This window comes from Chelonus insularis, unplaced genomic scaffold, assembly GCF_013357705.1.
Source record: "Chelonus insularis isolate UGA/USDA-ARS -01 unplaced genomic scaffold, ASM1335770v1 contig_4_pilon, whole genome shotgun sequence".
In the NCBI taxonomy this organism is placed as follows: Eukaryota; Metazoa; Arthropoda; class Insecta; order Hymenoptera; family Braconidae; genus Chelonus; species Chelonus insularis.
Genome location: NW_023276613.1, coordinates 68071 through 90616, shown reverse-complemented (window position 1 = coordinate 90616; position 22546 = coordinate 68071). Strand labels below are relative to the sequence as shown.

General features: G+C 31.0%; 1 protein-coding gene across 7 annotated transcripts; it reads left to right on the top strand.

Annotated features, from left to right (window-relative positions):
- Positions 1 to 48: 48 nt before the first annotated feature.
- On the top strand, positions 49 to 21855 carry LOC118070027 (probable serine/threonine-protein kinase DDB_G0282963). Of its 7 annotated transcripts, XM_035088441.1 has the most exons (14): positions 49 to 320; positions 1563 to 1673; positions 8112 to 9840; positions 9934 to 10099; positions 10173 to 10379; positions 17531 to 17654; positions 17758 to 17880; positions 18172 to 18195; positions 18302 to 18337; positions 18419 to 18709; positions 18787 to 18860; positions 19033 to 19048; positions 19617 to 19625; positions 19744 to 19846. In XM_035088441.1, the coding sequence occupies exons 2-14, from the start codon at positions 1590 to 1592 to the stop codon at positions 19750 to 19752; spliced, it is 2892 nt and encodes a 963-aa protein (XP_034944332.1). In that variant the 5' UTR covers positions 49 to 320; positions 1563 to 1589; the 3' UTR covers positions 19753 to 19846. The 7 variants fall into 7 exon arrangements, 6 of the variants coding, with proteins under 6 accessions (XP_034944332.1, XP_034944329.1, XP_034944333.1 ...); XR_004690709.1 differs by lacking the exon at positions 19617 to 19625 and having other exon boundaries at positions 18942 to 19048; positions 19744 to 19875; XM_035088438.1 differs by lacking the exons at positions 19033 to 19048; positions 19617 to 19625 and adding an exon at positions 589 to 649 and having other exon boundaries at positions 19744 to 21855.
- The last annotated feature ends 691 nt before the right edge of the window (positions 21856 to 22546 follow it).

The following is a 22546-nucleotide window of genomic DNA, read 5'->3' as shown; positions in this document are numbered from 1 at the left end:
TGCTCGATCTTCGAGGCATGGTGGGGTGACGTCACGACGCATGTTCTGTACTATCGAATGTACACGAATGACAGGTGGTACTGTGAATTTCTCGCTCGTACTTACACTTGAACAAATGTGTAGTGTCTACATCATATCTAAGAAACAATAATAAGCAATAACAAGTGTGACAATACATAAACTAATCGTGATTCCTTGTAATTGTGTGCAATGCTTGCGCTTTATGTACGCTGTTGGATCTAGTGCGATTGTTTAAGGTTTTATAATGAATCCACCGAATTCCCGTGAGCTGCCCAAAAAGATTAGCTCCGTAAGAAAAGGTATAAAAGATCAAGTTTCTAATGTCTTGATTCAATATTCTTGATTGCTGTCTACGATGAGTTCATAGGTCTTGAAAGAATTTTCTTGAAAATCATGTCATTTTTTGTTAATATTAATCGTTTAATTACAGTTGAAGTCCAACATAACATTTTTTTTTTCTTAATTTATTTACCAATCTATTGAATGTTATTACTGATCCTATTGTTGTCATGTATTTCATTTGTTTTCAATCCTTGGAATGTGTAGAGAAGAATTTATTTTTTTCAGCAATTTTGCAAAATCGATACATTAAACTTGGCATACAACGCCGTCGATTATCAATTTCGTTGTGAGTAAAATTGATAATAGTAGTATGAAAATTCATTAAAATTGGAAAAATCGTGTGGGAAAATTGTATATGGGTTTTGATAAGGTGTCTGCATGTAATAAAAATTGAAAAATACTGTGTTAATTTCTATTTAAATATTCATTTCATGCTTAATTTATTGCAGATCATGTTTCCAGTTCATTTCAACTTGTCTCATTACGTCTGCTTAAGATTAATAGTTAGAATCTTTGTACTATTTATATTTATATCATCAGCTGTCAGTCTTTAGTCTATTTTTATTTCATTCAATAGGAATATTAATCAAGCCCAAATTGAGCATACGGTTTTAATTAGAGCACTTTCATGTAGATATACTAATAGCTTATTAGATTAACATCTATGAAAAGTAGACTATAATCAGTGAGTCAAGGGTCAATGGGAGGATGATAAAATCTTGAACAATATTTTTGAAGCTCTATATATGATAGTTCTACATTACTCTATTGATTTTATATTATACTGCACTATTTATCTTGATATTTCTGGCTCTATACTTGGCTATTCTTTTCAGGCAATTTTATCAACTGGGGTTTGAAATAACAGTTCTGCTGTAGCTCTATAGTTATAAATCATTTTCAATGTCATTTTATCTTTGAAAAGTAATTTTATGACCGAAAATAAATATATATGTATAGCCATTAAAAAAAAAAAATAATCTCATTTTCTGATCATTCAGAGTCTGGGCATCCATTTACCCAATTTATGTTAAAATAATTACCTTAAGATCTACTAATTAAATAAGCTTAAATGATTTTTAGAATTACTTTTCACAAGATAACAATCAAGGTGATGGTTATTATGATAAAATAATTCACATTAAAACTTTTAATATTAATTATAAAACAGTTACTAATTTTGTTTTATTTAACTACAGGTGTAGAAAACAAGTTGGCATATCTATATGGGGCAATGCGTATCTCGTAAGGCGGGCGCTGTCATTGCAGCTTCGTCGTACCGAATCATGGACAAGCCCGCCAAAAATAAGGTAATTATGTTTTCTTTTTTTTTTTTAATTAAATGATGACAATGCTATTAAGTAAATACTTCTTCTTCAGGGTCTTTAAATTAACATGTATGCTTGAGAGAGATATATTTTTTCAAGTTTGTAGTCCGAAACGAGGAAGCAATACAATATAATAGAATACAAATATTGTGAGTGCGTCGACCTCTTCTACTTGCTTGACGACTTACCAGTAGGTTTGCTCGCATATAATAAGACAAACCACGGTATTCTATGAGGATCGGTTACATCAAACTACAAACCATAAGCCGACGACAATTTAATGTCATACAATCATTCTTTTCGACACTGCCGCGTGCATTCATTGTTAAATCATGATTTTCTTGGTTTCCTTTCGCTTTCCACTACACTTTTCTCTTCAACATTGTGTTTTTTTCCTCAACATTGCTATTATATTTTTAAGCACAATCAACATTTGCGTGCTTCACGCTCTTCTGTTCACTCATGGAATTTGATTAACGTAATCTCGTGGGTTTAATTATCACAGTAGAGTTGGAATAGTAATATCCTTTTGTTGCGTAAATAAAACAGGATGCTTCTTCCGTTGTCCTATTCCATAAACTATTTGTGGATCTTAATTATAGGGTTTAATTGTCGGTAGAAGGAAATGAAACAAGGTATTTGAAACATTTTCATGCGGATGGTTCAATAGAAAATCATTTATCCATTAAATGATGAATTTTAAGTTAATCATGTTGCCTAAAAAACAAATTCATTGTTTATCTGTAAAATAATTTGCCAAATTCCTCTTCATAATATTATTCATGAACATAAGTTGTTGAAGGAGTCTTTCACTTCTGTGGTTAAAAAACAATAGATCAAGGTTGGAGCTTGAAAGGTATTGTTAGTTAAAATTAATTCAAGACTATGAGAAAGTTCAATTCAATTTTTACGGTAAAAACTACATTAATTATTCAAAAATGGTATTTTACTTTAATATAGGTCAGTTTTGGATACATAAAGGTTTTTTGTTCATCTTCAGGTTCTCACTATTATATCCATCTATTGATTTGCTTACTTCAACGGAATAAAAAACTCTATCTAGTATATAAAGTATCTTTCAACATCTAATTTCTCATTTCCAATTTGCTATGCTCCAACTCTTGTCACTAAGAATAATGACCCGGTAGTTTATTCTATCTTGTTAATTAATGTTTCGTTCCTATTTCAAACATTTTTTAATAATTTAATTGTTTATAATTCAGAGTTTCTCATCTCGTTAGCGATAATATTTTTTTCTTTTTGTTGCCATAAGTTTAATCAACAAATGTTACCAATTTGTATTCATTATAAATATTTGTTCGAAGTATAAAGCACGAGATAGTAGTTTTATTTTGATTAAAAACCTCATAAGGGGAATGAAAGTGATAACAGGAGGATATTGAAGCATGCATGCTGATATAGGAATGCTGATCTGTAGGAGGTACGTTGATCACTAACCAACTAAGTAAGTTGTATAGATACAAAATGATTGTACTATATATTCTGATATTATCTTGTGCAGTATCTCGAACATGGGAAAGTACTTGTGGGCATCAATTATTATTTTCTTATTGTTGATAGTCTTGATAGATTACCGTTATATTTTGATATTCAACAATCTCATGAATTAATCATCACTTTTTGTTTTTAATTTCTTTCATGCTGTTTTTTTGCTTCAAAACATCAACAAGTAACAATGATTTGACTTGTCATGCAGTCAAGTTTCTAAAATATTCAGCCATGGGCTTCAATTTTAATTGATTGACATTAACTTGTAGAAAATATCTTACACTAAACGAGACTGGTACTCAGGCTAATACTCTCTATACGTTCAAATGAGTGACCTGCTTTCAATAATCAATAGAAAAGTTTAATTTCTCGATCAGTACTTGGTACAATTTATGTACCGACAATGTTTTGCTGCTCAAGTAGTTGAAGATATAGAAATATCGCGAGAGACATATGCATATAAAAATGAAAAAAAAATTAGTCCAATCTAAAGAAGCTGCTACATGAATCAACACTATTAATGATCTCACGAATCAATCGATTGTAGGATAGATAATAAATTTTCTAATGATCGCGTGGTCAACCAAGCGTTTGGTAAGCAACGGTGTGTGGTAGAGCTGCACTAGTATGCTGATTCAAGTGGTAATTACACCGTTGGAAATGCTATTTAGCATACCATAAAATTCTTCTACATTATCTTTCTCATATTTTACTCCTTTAGAGCCTTCTAATGATGATAAAAGTGTTTTAAAAGTAATTTCTCGACAGAAATTGCTGGTTTCTTAATTAAAATTATAATAAATAATCCTTCTGCTAAAAATTATTTTATTTCAATCACACTTTGAATTAAAAATATGCTAAAAACCTTGGATTCCAAGATGAAGCCTTTAGTATTCCAAGAGCTATTTTATGGTAATTCATGATCTAACAGTATTCAACAGTCTTCTAGAATCCTTGAATAGGTTAATAAGTATTTCAATGATTTTCTTAAGCTTCTATTATTCGAATTAATATTTCAGGTTTTGAAATTGTATCTTGATTTTTTTAATTAAGATATTTTTATGTAGATAAAAACATTAACATTCATTATTACTATCTAATTTTATTCCAGGATTGATTATATAAATTTTAAATAAGAATCAATACGTAATTTTGATTTCTAGATTCGTAATTGAGAGATATAAAATTATAATTTTCTACTAATTGCGTCGTAAAATGATTATTATTATTGACCAAATGATATCAAATTATTACAGAATAAACAAACTCGTAAAGAAGTATGATTTATGAATTTTAATTTAATCAGAATTATTTTTTTGTTTTGCTTATCTCAATCTGCACACATATTTACCAGTTCATTAAATTGAATAATCAATTTCTGATATACGAACATAGTTTTAGCGTTTCTAGTCACTATAAATATAATCATGATGTAAGAACTTATTGATGTTCACCAATTTAATTGAATTTGATTATTTCAAATTATACTTTCTCTTGATAAAATATTTGTTGACGGTAATCATCTAAATGACATTCAATTACCTGTTTAAAATATAAAATCAAACGAAAGCATATTTTATTTTCTTATGTTGCAACTTTTTCCATGTTAAGTAGTCTGTAAAGTGGAAGCTTCCGCCTCCAATTGGAGAAATCCCATTTATGCCAGAGTGTTTTCAATGGCAATTGAAATATTGCCAGAATGCAAACATCAATAACTGGCCAGCGAAAATTTATATATTTATACCCATATATTTCAGTAAATGTAGCTGAAAGAGAGAACTCATGAACTTTAAAGAGCGTGGGAGATTACTATATATCTGCAATAAAATGTGAGGGTTGTGGTGAGAAAAATGAAATTTCTCCTTGAGATTCCCCAGAGGTCTTTCCTGCGAACCGTTAGTCAACACATTGGAGAGAGGCTCCATGATAGCCATCGTAACATACAGGGCTTTAAATATGTTCCGCATGGAATCGCATGCCTCTTGTGTGTAACAACATTCGTGTATGGGTATCATGAAGTCAACATTCCTGGGTTGCTAGCAATAACCAGGAAGTTGATGAACCAGCTGATCGCATGCGCTCAACTTACGGTTCAAGTTCATATGTCTAATTTAACCTTAGAACTCTTGAGGATCAGTGTCCCTGTTGATTTTATCTACTTTTACAACCAATTAATGAACAGAATTTCAATCCCCAGAAAATATCACATAAGTTTATATTGGAATTATTCTACTGAAATCGAACATGGTCATTGGAAAGTGTGAATGTCATATCCAAGGTTTTTTTATGAAACCAAAAAAAATTATCAAATTGTTAAATCATCGTTACTATACATAGCAAGGATGATCAAGTTGTAAATGACTTTCTAAATTTAATATAAAAATTGAGGTCATATGCAAATGCCATTCACTTGATCGTTCAGGTTTCTGCTCCCTAACATTGTATTTAGTTAATCTTTTTTTATTTATTTTACCATTTATCTATCATTGTAAAGCAAGTGTGCTCAGTCACCGGAAACACAATCACTGATGAGAATAAAAGTGCTTGGTACAATGAGAAAACATGCAGTATGTAGGGAGGAAGCGTAATGAGAATTTAAAAAGTAGAAAGTCAATTGTAAACCTTATATTGACCCCTGAAGAGAAGAGCACAAGAAATTTTTCCCAGACTTCGCAATGCAGTGTTTGTCGTCATTTAATGACTGCAGTAGACCTTGATAGTTTATATAAGTATAATTAGAATGACAGAATAAGATGCATCAGGTGTACAATCAACTTTGAAAAGGTAAAGGTCACATGGAATTAATTTATCCTGAGTGCTCCCTGCAATAAATATCGATTAAAGTCAGGTGAGAATGAAGACCATTGCAGAAAATGGTGTAGTCTGTTGTAGTAGACATCACGTTCGCGCAGTACGGTTCTCCGGGTATCGATTCTCTCGTGGCGCCGGTCGGACCACGTGAGTCATCTCTTCACAAATGCCATCCATTCCTCCTCTTTCTTTAGAATTTTATGCTTTTTTCTCTAGTATACTGCTTTCGAACAAACTTCTTGACTTTAGAGATACTACAAGAGTATCTCGAGAGTGTTAAGAAAAAATTCTTCTACAAAAAAGAGGTCATTTTATGCAAAGATACTCAACTTCCAATTTTCAGATAAGTTTTATTCTAGCTCGAGGCTTCATTTTGTGTCTTTAATTGAAAAAATAACAGCTATTTTAGAAAGAGCAGCACTGCATTCTATTTTTTTTCTTAGGTTATTATTTTCTTTAAAAATCTTCTGAAGTTTAATGAAACTATTTACTGTAATTTCATTAGAGGTTTTGCTTTGTGATATTTAATTTAGAAATAAATTGTTTTTATTGAAAAGAAGAATCTATTTCTTTTGATATCTGAAAAAATATTTTTATTTCAAGAAAATACTATTTCTCTTTTTACTTGTTTATCGTTGTTGTTAGGTATAATTCAATAATATCAACATAAATTTGTTCATTGATCTGTATGTAATATTTTATCAAAAGAATTATTTCCATTTCCTTGTATTTTTTTTTAATCAAATGATTGATTTTATACTTCAATGAATTCTCCTTTTACGTAAAAGTCTAAAAAAAGAAAACAATCTATCTTGATTTATTTTTATCGTTGGATCCCTAAGTTTTTTCGAAAATATCTGTACATAAGAAGCCTTGTACTCTCATTGTGTCTGATTGATCGGATTACAGGATTATTCTATTACACAACTGCAGAAAAAAATTGAACTTGACATCAGCATCATTTAATATCTACTGCATGATATTTTAATCTTCCATAATACAGACATTTTGTATTAAATATATTTACTCCAGGAAAAAATTATAATCATTTATCAAGAAAAAAAAATTTCACAAAGAACATCCACTTAAATTGAATTTTTTTATTTCTGCCTAGTTTGCGTTCGCGCAGTGGCGTTTTGACGCCGGCGCGGAACATTGAATCGATTTCCTTCTACCCTCGACTGACCAGGGTTATCTGGAGTGCGTAACCGCAAAGAAACGTTGAAAAGCGCACTTTGGCAACCTGGCGGTCCTAACAAGACCATCAATGTGATTAACGATGTAACAACCAACTGTTTGCAATTTTTTCAACTTATCTGTCCAAGTATCAAGTGAATTACGCCACTGTGAGCGATATCCCGTGATAACTACTCGTGCAAATCCGTTGAGACAGCAAGACCTTGGAATTTGATAATCTTCTTGTGAACGTGCTGATTATTATATTTGTAGAAGAGACGGTGGAAGGGAATTATACGAAATGACTCAAGTAAAGTAATGACTACTTAGGCCTCTTGAAATTTTTAAAACGTTAATAGTTGGACTACGAAAGTGATAGAGTCATGGATTATCGATATGGATATCGCTATAGAGAGGATGATGGTGTGGAAGACGAGAATGGTTGCGCCAGCAATTTCGTGGTGGTAAGGGTGTTATGTGTCTTTATTTATATGCTGTCAAACTACTAGTAAAAGTTACTGATTTGTAACGATAGGGATATATATAAAATATAATATTGTATATATATAAATCACATTTCTCTCCTGAGTCATATGTTTTGCTATTCAGTTGTACTATTCTCGTAATGTTTTCAACTTCTGCTGACAGAGTCTACTGTCATGCTCTCAGGGTCTTGAGACCCGAAATAGATTTTGTTTCCCGACAGTGGTCTCTCTGCTAAAATGTCTTACTCACATATTATTAATTTCTGAGTGCATGGTGTTAAGTGCGAATCATTGAAGCTCACAAACTGTCTACTCTGTAAATTACTCTACTTTTTAATTTATTTAAATAATTTGTTAATCTTTAATATTCATATCTTTATGATTAATATTTTCTAGGTCACTAAAATTGTCACAGACTAATGTATTTTTGTTATTTTAGGACGATAGCAAAAGTTCGTCGAAAAGAGGGGTACCCCAGACACGAGGCACTGCCATATCCTTCGGATTCCGGCGAAAATCTCGTGGCGACAATCAGCACACATCAATAAAAAATTATGAGACCGAGGAGATTCCACAACGTTCTAAATCTGTTGGACCTGAACAAGTGAGGAGACGATTAGTTGATGATGATGATCGACATCATCGAGTTCAAAGTGCGTCATCAGGTCGATCGACACCTAGATTGGCACCACCCAAAAAAGAAGCTGTTAGTGGAGCTGCCGTGAGAACTAATCGATTCGGCTTTAGACAACCGCAAGCAAGGTACACAGACAAAGTGGCAGACATTTGTTCCAGTCATAGTGCGAGTCATTTTAATCAAGAAAAGATGCAGCAAGAAGCAACTCATCATATCTCACGAGCATCATCAAAAGTAATTCAGCCAATGTACTCCACCCAGCCCAGTTCAAAATTACGACCATCTCCAGTCAATAATCCTCCAGGATATCATCACAACAATAATAATAATAATAACAATAATAATCATGCCATGGGCGAAACAAATCGAAGAATGACAGGCATTCCAGAACCAGTCAGTAAATATACCCTCCATACAAGTCATTTACCTTTGCCACAATATGCTGTGAGAGTCAATGACTCGAACTCAAAGGTCGCCAAAACAGCGGCCAATCAATGTCGAAAGATTTCAACTGCTTCAAAAGGCTCCGCTAGTTCTCAATCAGGTTCTGGAACTGAAGATTCAGGAATCAGTAGTCAACCGGGTTATTCTGTGGATAGCGAAACATTGAGAAATATGGATTATATGGATGCAGGTTCTCCTGCTAGAAGGATTAATGTCAGACCAAGAAATCTAAGGATGGTCGTCAACGGAAAGAGTTTCGATGTACGAGATGTAGATAATGACAGTACTGTCACTGAGATCTCAGTGATTGCATTGCCTAAGGCTTTTGCCAGCGTCAATCTCAGCACAGGTTTAGTTCGAGAGCGAACCAATCAGTATCAAAGAATCACAAATAAGGACAATAGGTATACAGAATCTACAACTTCAATGTCAACAACCTCATCTGAGGGTTATGATGAAGGTCTTGGTGAAGAGAAAGTATACAAAGATCGTTCACGTTCAGAAAAGATTTCTTCAATTAAATCAGACTTCAGTCCACCCAGCTCCGATGATCCTGAATACGGTCATGGTGAGGCAATGGCCGATGAGTACTCTTTCAGCTCCAGCGATGAGTGTCGAGCCAATCACACTGAACATCTTAAGACTATTTCTAACGCAGTTAAGAGTGGATCTCTGCCAAAGAGTACTTTACGCTCAGTATTGCTTACCATTGAAGATCCTGCGTTTGCAGCTGCTGCTGCAACTTCTACTACTCTTATAGATGATGAGACCTCACCAGTTGATAGTTTAGTTGATAGTTTAACAGCCAGTATTACGCAGTCAGACGGGCAGCAGTCGAAAAGAGAAAAAGTGGTGGAAAAAGTCGAAAATATTGTTGAAGATGATTCTCCGGAAAATTCTACAAATGTTTCGAATTCTCTAAGTTTATCAGAAGGAAGAGAATTTTTCGACGATGAAATTGCTGATCAACCTGGATTGACATTTGATGATACAATGAGAGGTGCACATGAAACTCAGTCGGGTCGAGCGAGTCAAGCAGTTACCGACAACAGTCATACATTAGTTGAGCCTATTCCAAATAAACCAAGTAAGTTACTGTTTAACTTTTAATTCATGAATTTAATCTGAATACACTTGACTTATATTATCTTGTGATTAATTTATTTTGCGGCTTTTACAGATTTACAACAAGGAAAAAATGTAGAAAGCAGTCCTATAAATTGCCGACGAATAAGTAGAACTGATAGTGTAGGCACTTTGTCAACATGTGAGTCAATTACATCTGATGATTTGATGCTGGATTATGAAAGGAGTGAAACCAGTTCTTATGGCGAATCCAATCGATGGTAATTTATTTACTTTAATATTTTTTACCCATTTCTTTTGATTTATGATGTTACTTATTAATAATTTATGTAGGATGGATACCAGTCCAGCAGTACATGAGATCGATGAGACAACAATTCTTTCAGAACTTGAAGCGCAAGGTGAAGAAGTAATGCGAGAATTGTCTTCATTAATAAATGCTCCTCCAAAAAACTCAAATCTTAATTTAGCAAATCATAATTTAAATATCAACAATAACAACAACAACAACAATAATAATAATCCTCCAACAGAATCTGGGTATGTACATACAGCTTTTTATCCATTTAATATAATGATCCATGACTCGAAAAAACTTTTGACTGTTATAAGTTTAATATGGATATTCAAAGTAAACGAAATAATAGTCAATCAAACGATATTAATGATAAGATAAACCATGGATCATTTATGCTTTATTCAATTTTATTTTTGCTTTACAGATGCTTTATATGTAATTGTGTAAATAGGTCTAGCCTTATTTTGTCCTTTAGTTAACAACATATCCTGTATATTCTAGTTTTCCTTGAGACACTTGTCATTCTTTTCAATGCTAACTGGTTTCTGACTCAAGAACCAAGGAAAGACCATGTCGCATTAAGGTTATCGAGTGATATTTTAAAATTAGTCGAATTTTCGAATATTCTTAGAGATACTCAGAGGAGGTTTAAAAAAACATTTATCATTTTTTCTTTTAAATGAACATAATTCCTTCCATACAACTTTTACCTTGCAGAGACCTATTTATTAAAGTAAATTGAAAAGTAATTAAAATTGATTTTTAACGACGATCGATAATGTTCATAAATTGATTTTATTTATCATATTCAATTAATTACATCAAAAACTAATCATTCATTTTCTATTACAAGCCATTATCATTATTCTAGAATTAGAAAAAAAAACTGGTCAATAAGTATAAAATTAAATGATCATCAATATTTTTATTATTATTGTTTAAAATTGATGTTACAACAATCAATAGTGTTTACGAGTTCTGGAAGGAAGTCTGCATGCTCCATAAATGGAAAAGAAAATGCAGTTTTATTTTTACGACTTGAGGTTTAATGATTTAGAGTCATGATTTTTGAATACAAGCAGTTAGTTTATATTTTATGAAAACGATAAAATACTCGGGTGAAAGATTACCCACATTGACTTCTATTCCAGTATGGTTTCCCCTTCCTATTGAATGCTGACAGCGCAGCCGGTGGCTGACTGACGTGATCGAAGAGCTTCGTATTTTCCTACGCTATTAACTTGTTCGTTGCTTTATATTTAGTGTTCAACTTGCTGTGAGGCGAGTTATCGCGAGTTGAGGGCGTCGCGGTTCATTCTCTCTCCGTTACTAACAGTCTGACAGCTTCCTGTAATCAGTGTATATATTTTTTTAAAACTGACATTTTGTGTAAACCTATAAAAATTCCAGTGCTTTTATTTTTAAAAATAAAGCGAAGGTTTTTTTAAAACTAACTTTATTAATTAATTTGTTTCTATTTTATAGTTATAATGAAATTTCTGTAAAATATTGAAGAAACTTCTCTATATGAAGTTTATTCATTCAAGTTGTTAATTAAAATGAACACTCTTACTCCATTATCTCATTAATTCACCGCGACGTGATTGCACTCATGATAAAAATATGAATATCGACTGTGTCCGTAATGTAATAAAGAACCTTCAATTACGTTAATGACATCAACATGACCCGGAGCTCAAAACTTATTTTCGAATAATTGAATCCCTCGACATCTACATTTAGCCGCCAATTTTCGCAATTGAATTTGTAAGCTTGAATGGAGGAAAGGAGGGGAATATTTTAGAGAGAATTTAGTCAAACTTCATTTTCGTTCTTTCTATTGAAACAAAAACTAATTATTTACTTAATGTGTCAATCATAACACCTTGAAATTAATCTCAGTCCTTATCTTCCTTGCTGTTTCGTGCTCATTATAATGATTGTTTTTTGCATTGCATGTGACTGAAATTTTCACATTCATCCTAGCATATTATTAAAAACATCTTGATTACCAGTCGGCATGCTTAAAATTATTCAGCCATATACAAATTTTAGCTTGCTTTATATAAATAATTAAATAAAACTTCAACGAAAAGGGGTTCTTAAAGTTCATTGTTTCATTCTTCATTATTTCCAATTTATATAAAATACAGACTTATCAACTAACAAAAAACGCTTTTGTTGTTTTAAAAACTACAATGAGTACATGAAGAACGTATCTTTTTGTCGGGTATAAAAGGTTATGATTAAATTATCGGCTTCTAATGTAATCGTTGAATAAAGGTTTCATTGAACTCGGTCGCATAAAGCACTAATATTCGTTCTTTTTATGTCTATGGACAAAAGCGAATAAAATAAAAAAATACACATTGTTGTACTAGCTTTCATTATTCGGATTATTGAGAGGTAGTATTTTGTGTTCTAGTGCACTTAAAAAACGAGTGAACCAATTGCAAAATGAAGAGGAAGCTACGGGTGGGGACTACTATCAACTGACTTATCCTAACTAGCAAACACTCACCAGCCCTCCCTTGATGACTAATTGCACAAATTAAACCAGGTGCTAGGAGAGGGCATGAGATTTATAGTCAGCAGTGGTTAATTCTTTTATCAAAACTTCCTATAATTAGAGTTAAAATTACTAATTATTAACATTCCAAATAATCCAACTTACTTATAACGCACAAAATTTTAGTGGATCACATTTAGATAACACTTTTGGACTTTTACTGCAATAATTCTGATAAAAATACGTATTTTTACAATTTCATAAAATGATAACTTATCCAAATAGTTACAGTCTAGTGAAGAATCATTATACTGATCCAAGTACTCCAAAGCTAGCCTAGAAGATTATTTACATTGATAAATTTTACAATACTTTTTACTCGTGGGTAGATTAGAATAATAATGGTGCCGAAACATATGTCAAGCCACAAGAATAATTATGACGGATAGAAGAACCATTTTATAGAGAAATAGAAGTTGATAATTATTTATTTTTGTGTTAAAAGAAGCAACTTTTGCATTTATTCTGAATATCAATTCAATATTTAAATAATGAAGGATAATTAGCCAAAATATTTACCTCGTAGTATATATAAAATATTAAATCACAATATATCAGCATAGTCTTCGAGTAATGGAAGTTATGAAAAATATTTATCCAGTTTTAAGTAGTATTCGTATACAAATACGTAATCATAAAGATAGTTAATGATGAATATATATTTTATCACTTTATAACTATTTACTATCACATTAATGGGATGAAACATGATTGTCATTAAAAGTGAGATGAAATCAAGAGAGAAGTGTATGAATGAAATTCTGCAGGACAGAAAGAGACAATACAAAGCATTGAGACAAGAGAGAATGTCTACAAAAGAGTAAAAAAGGATTCTTATGACTGAGTTATACTTATTATACTCATTATTTACTCACTTTGTGACTTTCAAGTGAGACACTTGAGTGCAGAAAGACATTTTTCATTAATTATTCGAGTGATGCACTGATGACACTTCGCGTTTGAACGTTATACAGTGGTCACAGCAACATTGTTGAGACAGCTTTGTTCTTACCTCGGTATGATGAACAAAAAATTGATTAAATCAAAAGGCCATGTGGTTCATGAAATAAATTTATAAAAAGGACGATAATGAAGGAGCCAGCTATGCAGAAATCGGGGACTAAAATTGCTACAACTGATGCGAGTTTGGCTTCAAGCAATGGGTAAATAGTCGTCCAAATATCTTCATCCACCCTATTTTATTACACGTTTATATATATTTTATCTTCCAACGCATTTATAGTCAACTGTTTTATTATCAGGATGATCCCAGTTATTTTTTTATCCTTCGTGTAAATGGCAGCGTGTCCGAAGACGAGTGTTATCAGTTTGATCAATAATCTTGAAGGCATAGGAATCATACTACATTTACTAATTCTCATCTTTGTCGAAGTCTACTATCATTATACTCTTTCTTAACAAAATGTTTTTAATAACAATTCATTGAGAGAAAGTTTCTAAACATTTCTTATAATTTTTAAACCATTCTCTCTTTGAACTATTGTTAATTAAAATTGAAAAATTTACTTCAATAGTTGGTTCTATTAGTTGTTCAGATCTGAATTATTTAAATAATTCATGATATACTATTGTATTTGAATTAATTTTAAAAAATTTCACATAGATCTATATTATTATTATTTATGAAAAAGCAATATTTTTGCAAAATTGATTTCATTTTAGTTGATAACTTTTAGACTATAAAGCAAAATCTTAATTTGAAAATTTCTCATCTTTTTAATAATTTTTCTCTCAATGTAAACTCAAAAGTCATTAGTGCTTGCACTGTTGCTTCGGACACGGCTTTCTTTTATCTTATTTTGCTCCAATATTTTCTAGCATGACACTTAATGTATATCCAGTAGCGTAAATAATTATTTTATTCATGCTATTGATTATTTTAAGCATGAGCTTGCTAGGCAGTACTATACAACACAATACCAATAGACTATAGTAAATGAATATTTTAATCATTGTAACAAATATGATAAAAATCAATATATTGTGGTTTTACGTAAGCTGTTTAACACCTGCTGCTATAAAATGTAGGTCATTGTCCGTTCAAGTTTACAAACTGATTTACTACTATTAAGTCAAGACCATGGAAAGAATTTTGTTCGAGTTTCTTCTGATTAAATGTATTCTGTGTCGTCCGATGCAGGTTTTTGTTCAATAAACTCGTCTTCCGCGACTTCATCATCGATTCTTATTGAGGTCAAAGAGCGTGGATAGCATAACTCTACATTCATTCTAAGAATGACATCAGTTTTTTGTCAGGTTAAATCATTATACCATCGGTCAATGACATTAACAATTAGTCAAGTTTTTCATTATGTAAACCATCATAAAAAATCCCTCAACATGTTTAAAAAAGCATAAAGAGTCTCCTTTGTTACGCGATTGGGAAAAAAGAATATCTTCAATACAATTTTAACTGTAATTAGAGCGTTACTAGTTGGCCAGTTGGCAACTTCTACTTGTTTTATCCGGTTGCGCCATTTGTTCCTGAAATCTTCTAGATTTGAATGTTTGAAATATTTCTCAAAGAAATTATACAATGGCCAGTTAAAACAAAAAACCAGGCACTAGTTGTAAAAAGACCAATAGCAATCTCTGTGTGCAGTGATGTAAGAGTGATTTGCCTTTCAAGAACCATTCCAAGAATCGGGAAAAATATTAAACTCAGTAGTAAATAAAATAAATATCCAACCTAATTCCTCAGTACTTTCCTTACTTGTGTTTTACTTGTTTTTTATAATGGATTATACTGCGGAAAAGTGAATAATCTTTACTATTATTTGAATATAAAACAGTAGGTCGACGACCGTAATTACTGACTTAGATCCTCAACATATTCCTTTATTATACTGGGACAAGGACGTTGCGGTTGTGCGTGTATTTGATAAAAGAATTATTTATAGGTAAAATAATCCTCAGTCCAACTACTTGTGGTTAACCTTTGTTTTTTATTCACAATTTAAAAACTTTCTCGTAATTTATTTTTACTGTTCCATTTCTCTAAAAAACCAATATTAGTTGAAGTAATGAGAGAATAAATTTCAAACATTTTCGCTCTTATAGAAGCTAAGCTGAATTTTTTGGCATGTAAAACATATCAAAAGAAAAATCGACTCCAGCCAAGCATTGCTGGAAAACTATCAGTTGAATTTATTTTCTTTGGCTAAATGCCCATTTTTACTTCTTCTGCGGTACATTTCTTTTTTTATGGGGTGAGTTTCTGCAGTTCCATATAATTGAAACGCATAAAAATTGTCCTGGTATTCAAAGTCAAGGCCGAATACTTTTATGTGAAATATAAAACCATGAGATAAGATTTTTGCGAGCTATTGCATTACGTGGTTAATTTTCTCTTTGTGAATAATACGGTAATAAAGACATGCTTTACATCTTCCATGGAAATTGATCAAGTCAATGGCTTTTAATGTGGTATTGGCCAACCTATCTCATACCACATAGCTCTCCTTCTTCCATTTCGTTCTGTTCCTCTCCTTCATGAACTCGTAGAATATCGAGCGTCCAACTTAGTCCTGGAAGCGCTTGCGCGAAATTCATACTAGTAAATTTAATATCTAGTCTAGGTTGATCTCTGCAGTATCTGAACAGCGTTAGACGCTTCAGGAGTGATCAGAGAATTTTAGGGAAACATGTTTGAATTGTTTACCTTTTAGTTTAATAACAGAATGGAATTTTTCTACAACCTAACATTAAAAACATAGAATTCAAGATGAATAAAAGAAATAAAAGTAAAAATTCAATTCAATCATCATGTTTCTATCAAAGATCTTGAGACCTTGACTTTGAAAGTGATTTATCCGGGGAATTTTAAGTGTGCGCAGGTCAGATTATTAAACGTTTGAAATGTTTGAATAAGCAGTAAAGCAAGCGAGTGCCGAGCAATCGTTGATGGTGAGATGAGTCAGCTCACTTTTATATAATACGCTGTCTTATTCTCTTTAGTTTTTGTCCTGCTCTTAAACCAGTAAGTTTGCAGAACGATGATTAATTCTACTGGTGATAAATAGAGTTTCCAGCTTTGAGTGTGCGCAATGGCATCTAATTCAGACACTAATAAAGGTGCTAAAAGACGAACTTCTTTAATACCTCGAGTTAAAGTGAATAGTGTTGAAAATATACTTGAATCTGATGATTTGAGAAATCTTAGATTAGGTGATACAGTTGAGAATGGTAAAGACTCAGGTTTATCTTCAGAAAGTTCAACGCCAACTGGTGGATCACCACCACCAAGGCAAAACAAAGTCATACCTTCTACGTTTACTATTAATTCTGTTCTCACAAATCATGGGAAATGCGATTCTGCAAGGTATTATTTTATTTTTTGCGCAACTACTTAGTTGATTTACGGTTTAGTTACTGCTGCTTTTTTATTCAATTTTTTCCCAACATCCAGAGAATTTAATTTATCATGTTGGATAATGTTACGTGTAAGTCTTCAGATTATGTGTTAATCTCGAATGTCTACATTTATTGTTACTTAAAATCAGTCAACTGTGATAAAACATAATGCTTTTAATAAAATCTTCGATTTACCTGAGGCATCCAGTTATTATCATTACTAATAATAATTATAATGCCAATTAATTATTATGAAGACATACACGTATAATGTGCATAGAAAAAATGACTCAATCATAGATATGAATAATGAACAGAATCATTTAATTTCTATATGAGTAATTTATACAAGTATCGCAACACAACATTACCAGCAGGGGAAGAAAGTATTACTACGCAAAAAGGTTGTTTCGTTGTTATTATAATTAGTTATTTCCTTTTTTGATTCAGAATCGGCAGTGCAAGAACATCGAGACTCTTACGTACTAGACCTGGAACAGAGTCACCGCGTTCCCTTGATAGCGTGCGAACACGACAAATACCCAGTCCTTTCAAGTTGGTGTCAACAGGAAATGTAAGTTGACAGTGTTATAATAATATGTGTTAATTATAGTAATTATTGAAATTTCTCATATATTATGAAGAAAGTGTTTCTAAATTCTTGATACGTCATGCAGGGACAATCTCCTAACATCGACTCTGGTGATGAAGGAAGTCCAAGGCTGGAAAGATGCAATTATCACCAGGATTTAGTTCATATTAAGGCTGGGCTTTTAAAACTAATGCGCATCATTCAGGAGGTATAATAATCCAAAAAAAACTACTTATCTTAATTGTTATTTTTTTATTGTTATTAATTTTGTGCAATAATTTTTTTCATTCAATTAATATTTTTTAAATTATTGTCTACTATTATCACTGGACAGTGATTAATTTTTTTTGTATAGTAATTTATGAATAATTTTAAAAGATTAAACCGTAACACTATTAATTTAATTTTGATATCATTTATTTATTTGTGTGCACTAACATTTTTCATTTTTTTCTTTGTGTTCTTTAATTTTTGGTTCCCTTTGGTTATCAAACACAAGACTGAAGAGAATGTTTTGACGAGGGTACGTTCCATTTATTTATTGTATTATTCTCATTTTTTTTCCTCCATTAAATTACCATTGAAAGAAAAAACGAGAAAATAATATTCCTTAATTACTTTCATTTAAGGCGGATACTCTCAACCCATTCAACAACTCAACGGTGGTAAGTAATTTTTAATTTATTCAATTATATTTTCTTAAGACGGAAATTTATATCTATTAACAATAGAATGACTTTCTACAGAATGGTCTCTCCCATAACCTGAATGAAGATACCTCAGTCGATTCCAATGGTTCTTTAGTTAATGGAGCTTTAAATATTGCTGATGAATTGGCAGATTTACGAAGACAAGTAATTTTCCTTCAAGGCCAAGTAGAAGACAAAGACAGAATGATTCAGAATCTTCAATTGCAAGTAGCTAGGCAACAAGAATTAATGAATAGTGTAGATTCAACGAGCTGTGCTTCTTCGACTTATGGAAGCAACATGTCCCCTCTTAAAGATGTATGCAATGCAGCAACACAAACAGAAAAAGTACGTTTTTTTTACAATAATTAGTTAAATTAATTGACTATTTTATGTAATAAAATTTCATTTTTCAAATGATGTAGATTCGTCCAGTATCAGCAGGGCCATCATTACTTCAATCATTTCCACAAGAGAATGGCATGGGGCCTCTCGTAAGGTAAATCTATTTTTTCCAACAAACTAAATAAAAGAACTACTTTCACAATATCTTGATGCAAATTTTTCCTATTTTTAAAAGTCATTTTACAAGTATATCATATCAATGAACTATTGTTATTGCTGCCTTGGTTCGTGGTCTCATTCTCTCTCTGGTTACACGACTGAAACAGCTTCAGGATCGGGAAGGTAGAGTGTGTCAACTTGTGTGATTTATTATTCGGATATTTTCTTTTAAGTGTATTGAATATCATGATTTACGTTTACGTGCTTAATTTACGAGTATTACCTTCCTTTGAGCATTGTTAGAACCTGTTATAAAGTCATTGCATGCATAAGAAATATCTACATAATGAAGATCTTTAGCTTAATCGATTCATTCTGTCAATTAAATATATTCGGAACATAGCTTCTTGCTTTTCTTTATTGACGTACATCTTAATGTATAATTGAACTGAGTTGAGAGGTTTATACCAATCAAAGCTTTGAAGATGTACAAAGTTTAATGAATGTATCAAGGATGATTTCTAATCTTAATAAGACGAAAAAATGTGTGACTAAAGATAAAAATTCTAGAACTGCCTTGATCAAGAATTAAATAATTATTAAATACTCGAAAAAATATATAATGATGTTGAGTAGTTATATTTATAATTTGTTTGATTCAATTAATAGTATAGATTGTTTATTATCATTTCCATTAATGCACTTAATTAACACACTTATATTAAATAATTTTCCATGCTGCATTTAATAGCCTTGTGGGGTGAGTTTCATTGATAAAAAAAGTTATTCAAGTAGAGTAAAAAATAGTGATGTTTTTTTTTATTTATGTGAACAAAACAATATGTCTGTATATTTTAAAAAATTTTTATTACTTACAGTTGGAGTAACACGTGGAATAATCAAAATTCATCACCTCAGCGACCACCATCATTAGTAGAACTCAACACTACAAAAAATCATCTTAAGCCAAGCGATCGTTTGCCAAAAAATACAAAATCTCGTCTTGATACATCAAATCGTTTGAATAGGAATTCAGAAAAATCATGTGCGAATAATAATTCATCAGTCAGACAGTCTTCTTTAAACGCTAAAGAGTCAGTATCAAATAAGATAATTGATTCCCATGAATTCACTAAAGAGTCATCAAAAATAGAAATTCAAAAGTCTGGTATACCATCATTTAAAAAAACAACACTTAATCCAGTATCGCGAGGAGCGAGAACTGATGTTTCAATCACAGGCCGATCGCACAACTCGTAACGATCATGTGCTTAACAAAAAAAAAGATAAAAATGTTTTGTAATTAGTTTTCATGAAGTCGTTAAACATAATTTAATTTAATTTTTGTACATTTGTTATTATTAGTTAAAAGTATAATTTTTTTAATTTGTAAATATAGAAACTATATTTGTGAATTCGTAAGTAAAGCGAAAGAGATTTTTATGGGTAAATCTTTCGCATAACTACTGAATAGTTGCTCCGCAGTATTTCAAAAGCAAACGTTGTATCATCACGACAGATGATTTTACAACGTAAACTCATTCAATTGTAGATTATATTTGTAAATATTTTTATTTTCATTAGTTGAAAATGGTAAGGAAATTAATATAATGCTTAGTAAAATGATAAGGAATCTAATTTCTGCCTACTGTGTTGTATAATTATTCAAAAAATGTGCTATTTAAATATTTGATTTACGTGGATATTATTTAAATTATTAGTTACAATTGTGATCTCAAATTCACGTGCTCATTGGCCCGCTGAATTTAATAAAATTATTTAAATTAAGGCCTAAAGCATAGAAAGAAACGTTGCTTTTACGTCTGTTATTTGTGTCAGAGCCAGGTAAAATATTTTATGCTTCTTTACATTAAATCATATTCAGTAAGTCAAAAAAAACTTGTTATCCCGTCCTTGATTTATATTAATCAACTTTGCGCTCTGACAATATTACACTGAGAGAATACATTTTAATCTGAATAAGAATTTATTATTCATCAACAATTTAGATATTTGTTAAATGAATTTTAACTTTTAGAAACATTTATTGTATAAGAGTTTTGATCTGGTAATAAAAAATTTTGACTGATACTTATAATGAAAAATTCATTGTTAAGAATTGGCTTATTATACATAAAACATACAACTGTTCAAATTCTCTCAGTGTACCGAATTATCGAAATGGGCCCTTTGATTACCTCGATAAAAATAAAAAAATAGTTGGAAGAATTATGTCAAGACATTTTGTACGTTGTTACAGTAGATTGTAATCCAATTAAATGAGTATCATTATACAATATAAATCACGAATGGCATTTATTAATGTGGAATGGTACAATAGTTGGTACTATATCAAGTTTAGATACAATAAAGCTTGATTAAAGTTGCTTTTTTTGGTACAAGAAATCGTTTTATTCAATAAAAAATGCAGAGCCAAAAGTAATTGATGTTGACACATGAAGTGTAACAGAGTCAAGTAGAGTGAATGTTTTTAATGTCTGTGAAAAGATATCTTTCCTATAAGTTTAAAAATAACTTAAAAACTTGCATTTGAAGGCTAAAAATCGTACAACTATATGGGTAGTTAGAATAAGTTATATTTAGAGATGTGATGTCATAAAAGTCTTAAGAAGATTCAAAAACTGACTTTAATACATACACTCCACTTACCTGTTTCATAGTATTATTAAAAATATTTATTCGAAACATTCTCTTTTACCTGGTTTTACTTTTCAATGTAAATTGGTAAATATTCTCTAAATAAAATATAAACATCTTGAATTATATATTATACACTATATTTATTCGAAACATCTGCATTTAAAATAAAATGTAATTCTACGATCATGCTGGAAAAAAATGACATGATCATTTAAATTCAATCAGTATATTAATCAACACAAAAAATTCGAAAAATTGTCCTAATTAATCTTACAGGTATAAAATGTAACTTTAAATATAGTCGTGTCCTTAGACACATGCAAAATTACTTAAATAAAAAAATTCAGAAATTACATAAACCTTTCTCTTGTAAAAAATAGCAATTCATTCCTGTTGTTTACGTATATGTAACTACATAAACTTTTACATTCCTACCTCTGAGAATTTTCGTTAATTTAGTTATTTGTTAAAAGAATATATTTCACAAATTATTTCAATATCCCGCATATATACATATCTTTTTAAATATAGATGAAACTTTGCAAAAAAAAGCATGATATTTCATTCCATTTCTATCTTGAAAAATTCTTCTACATTTAATCTATTATTTTCCCAATAATTCATTTGGATATCTGACTATTTTAAATAAATTTTATCTGATTTAATGATATTAAAATAATATGACCGGGTGAATTCTCTTAAATCGGTTTTATTTTCCATTAGAAGAAAATTTATATTATTTATTCCAATTAATCATTCTTGAAAGTCAATAGGAATTATATTAATTTTTATGAGAATTTACCAGATTCTTTAATAAGGGAACTGTAATTGTTAACAATTTAAAATCAATAATAAATTTTCGTTTATTTTGAACAATATTCAATGAGTATCAACGATTTAATCGATAAAAAATATTTTAACTTGTTTAAAATTCATTCTAGAAAATAATTATTGATTGAATGTATTTGTGTTTGTAGGAGAGAGAAAGGTATACATATATATCCTAACATCGGATGAACA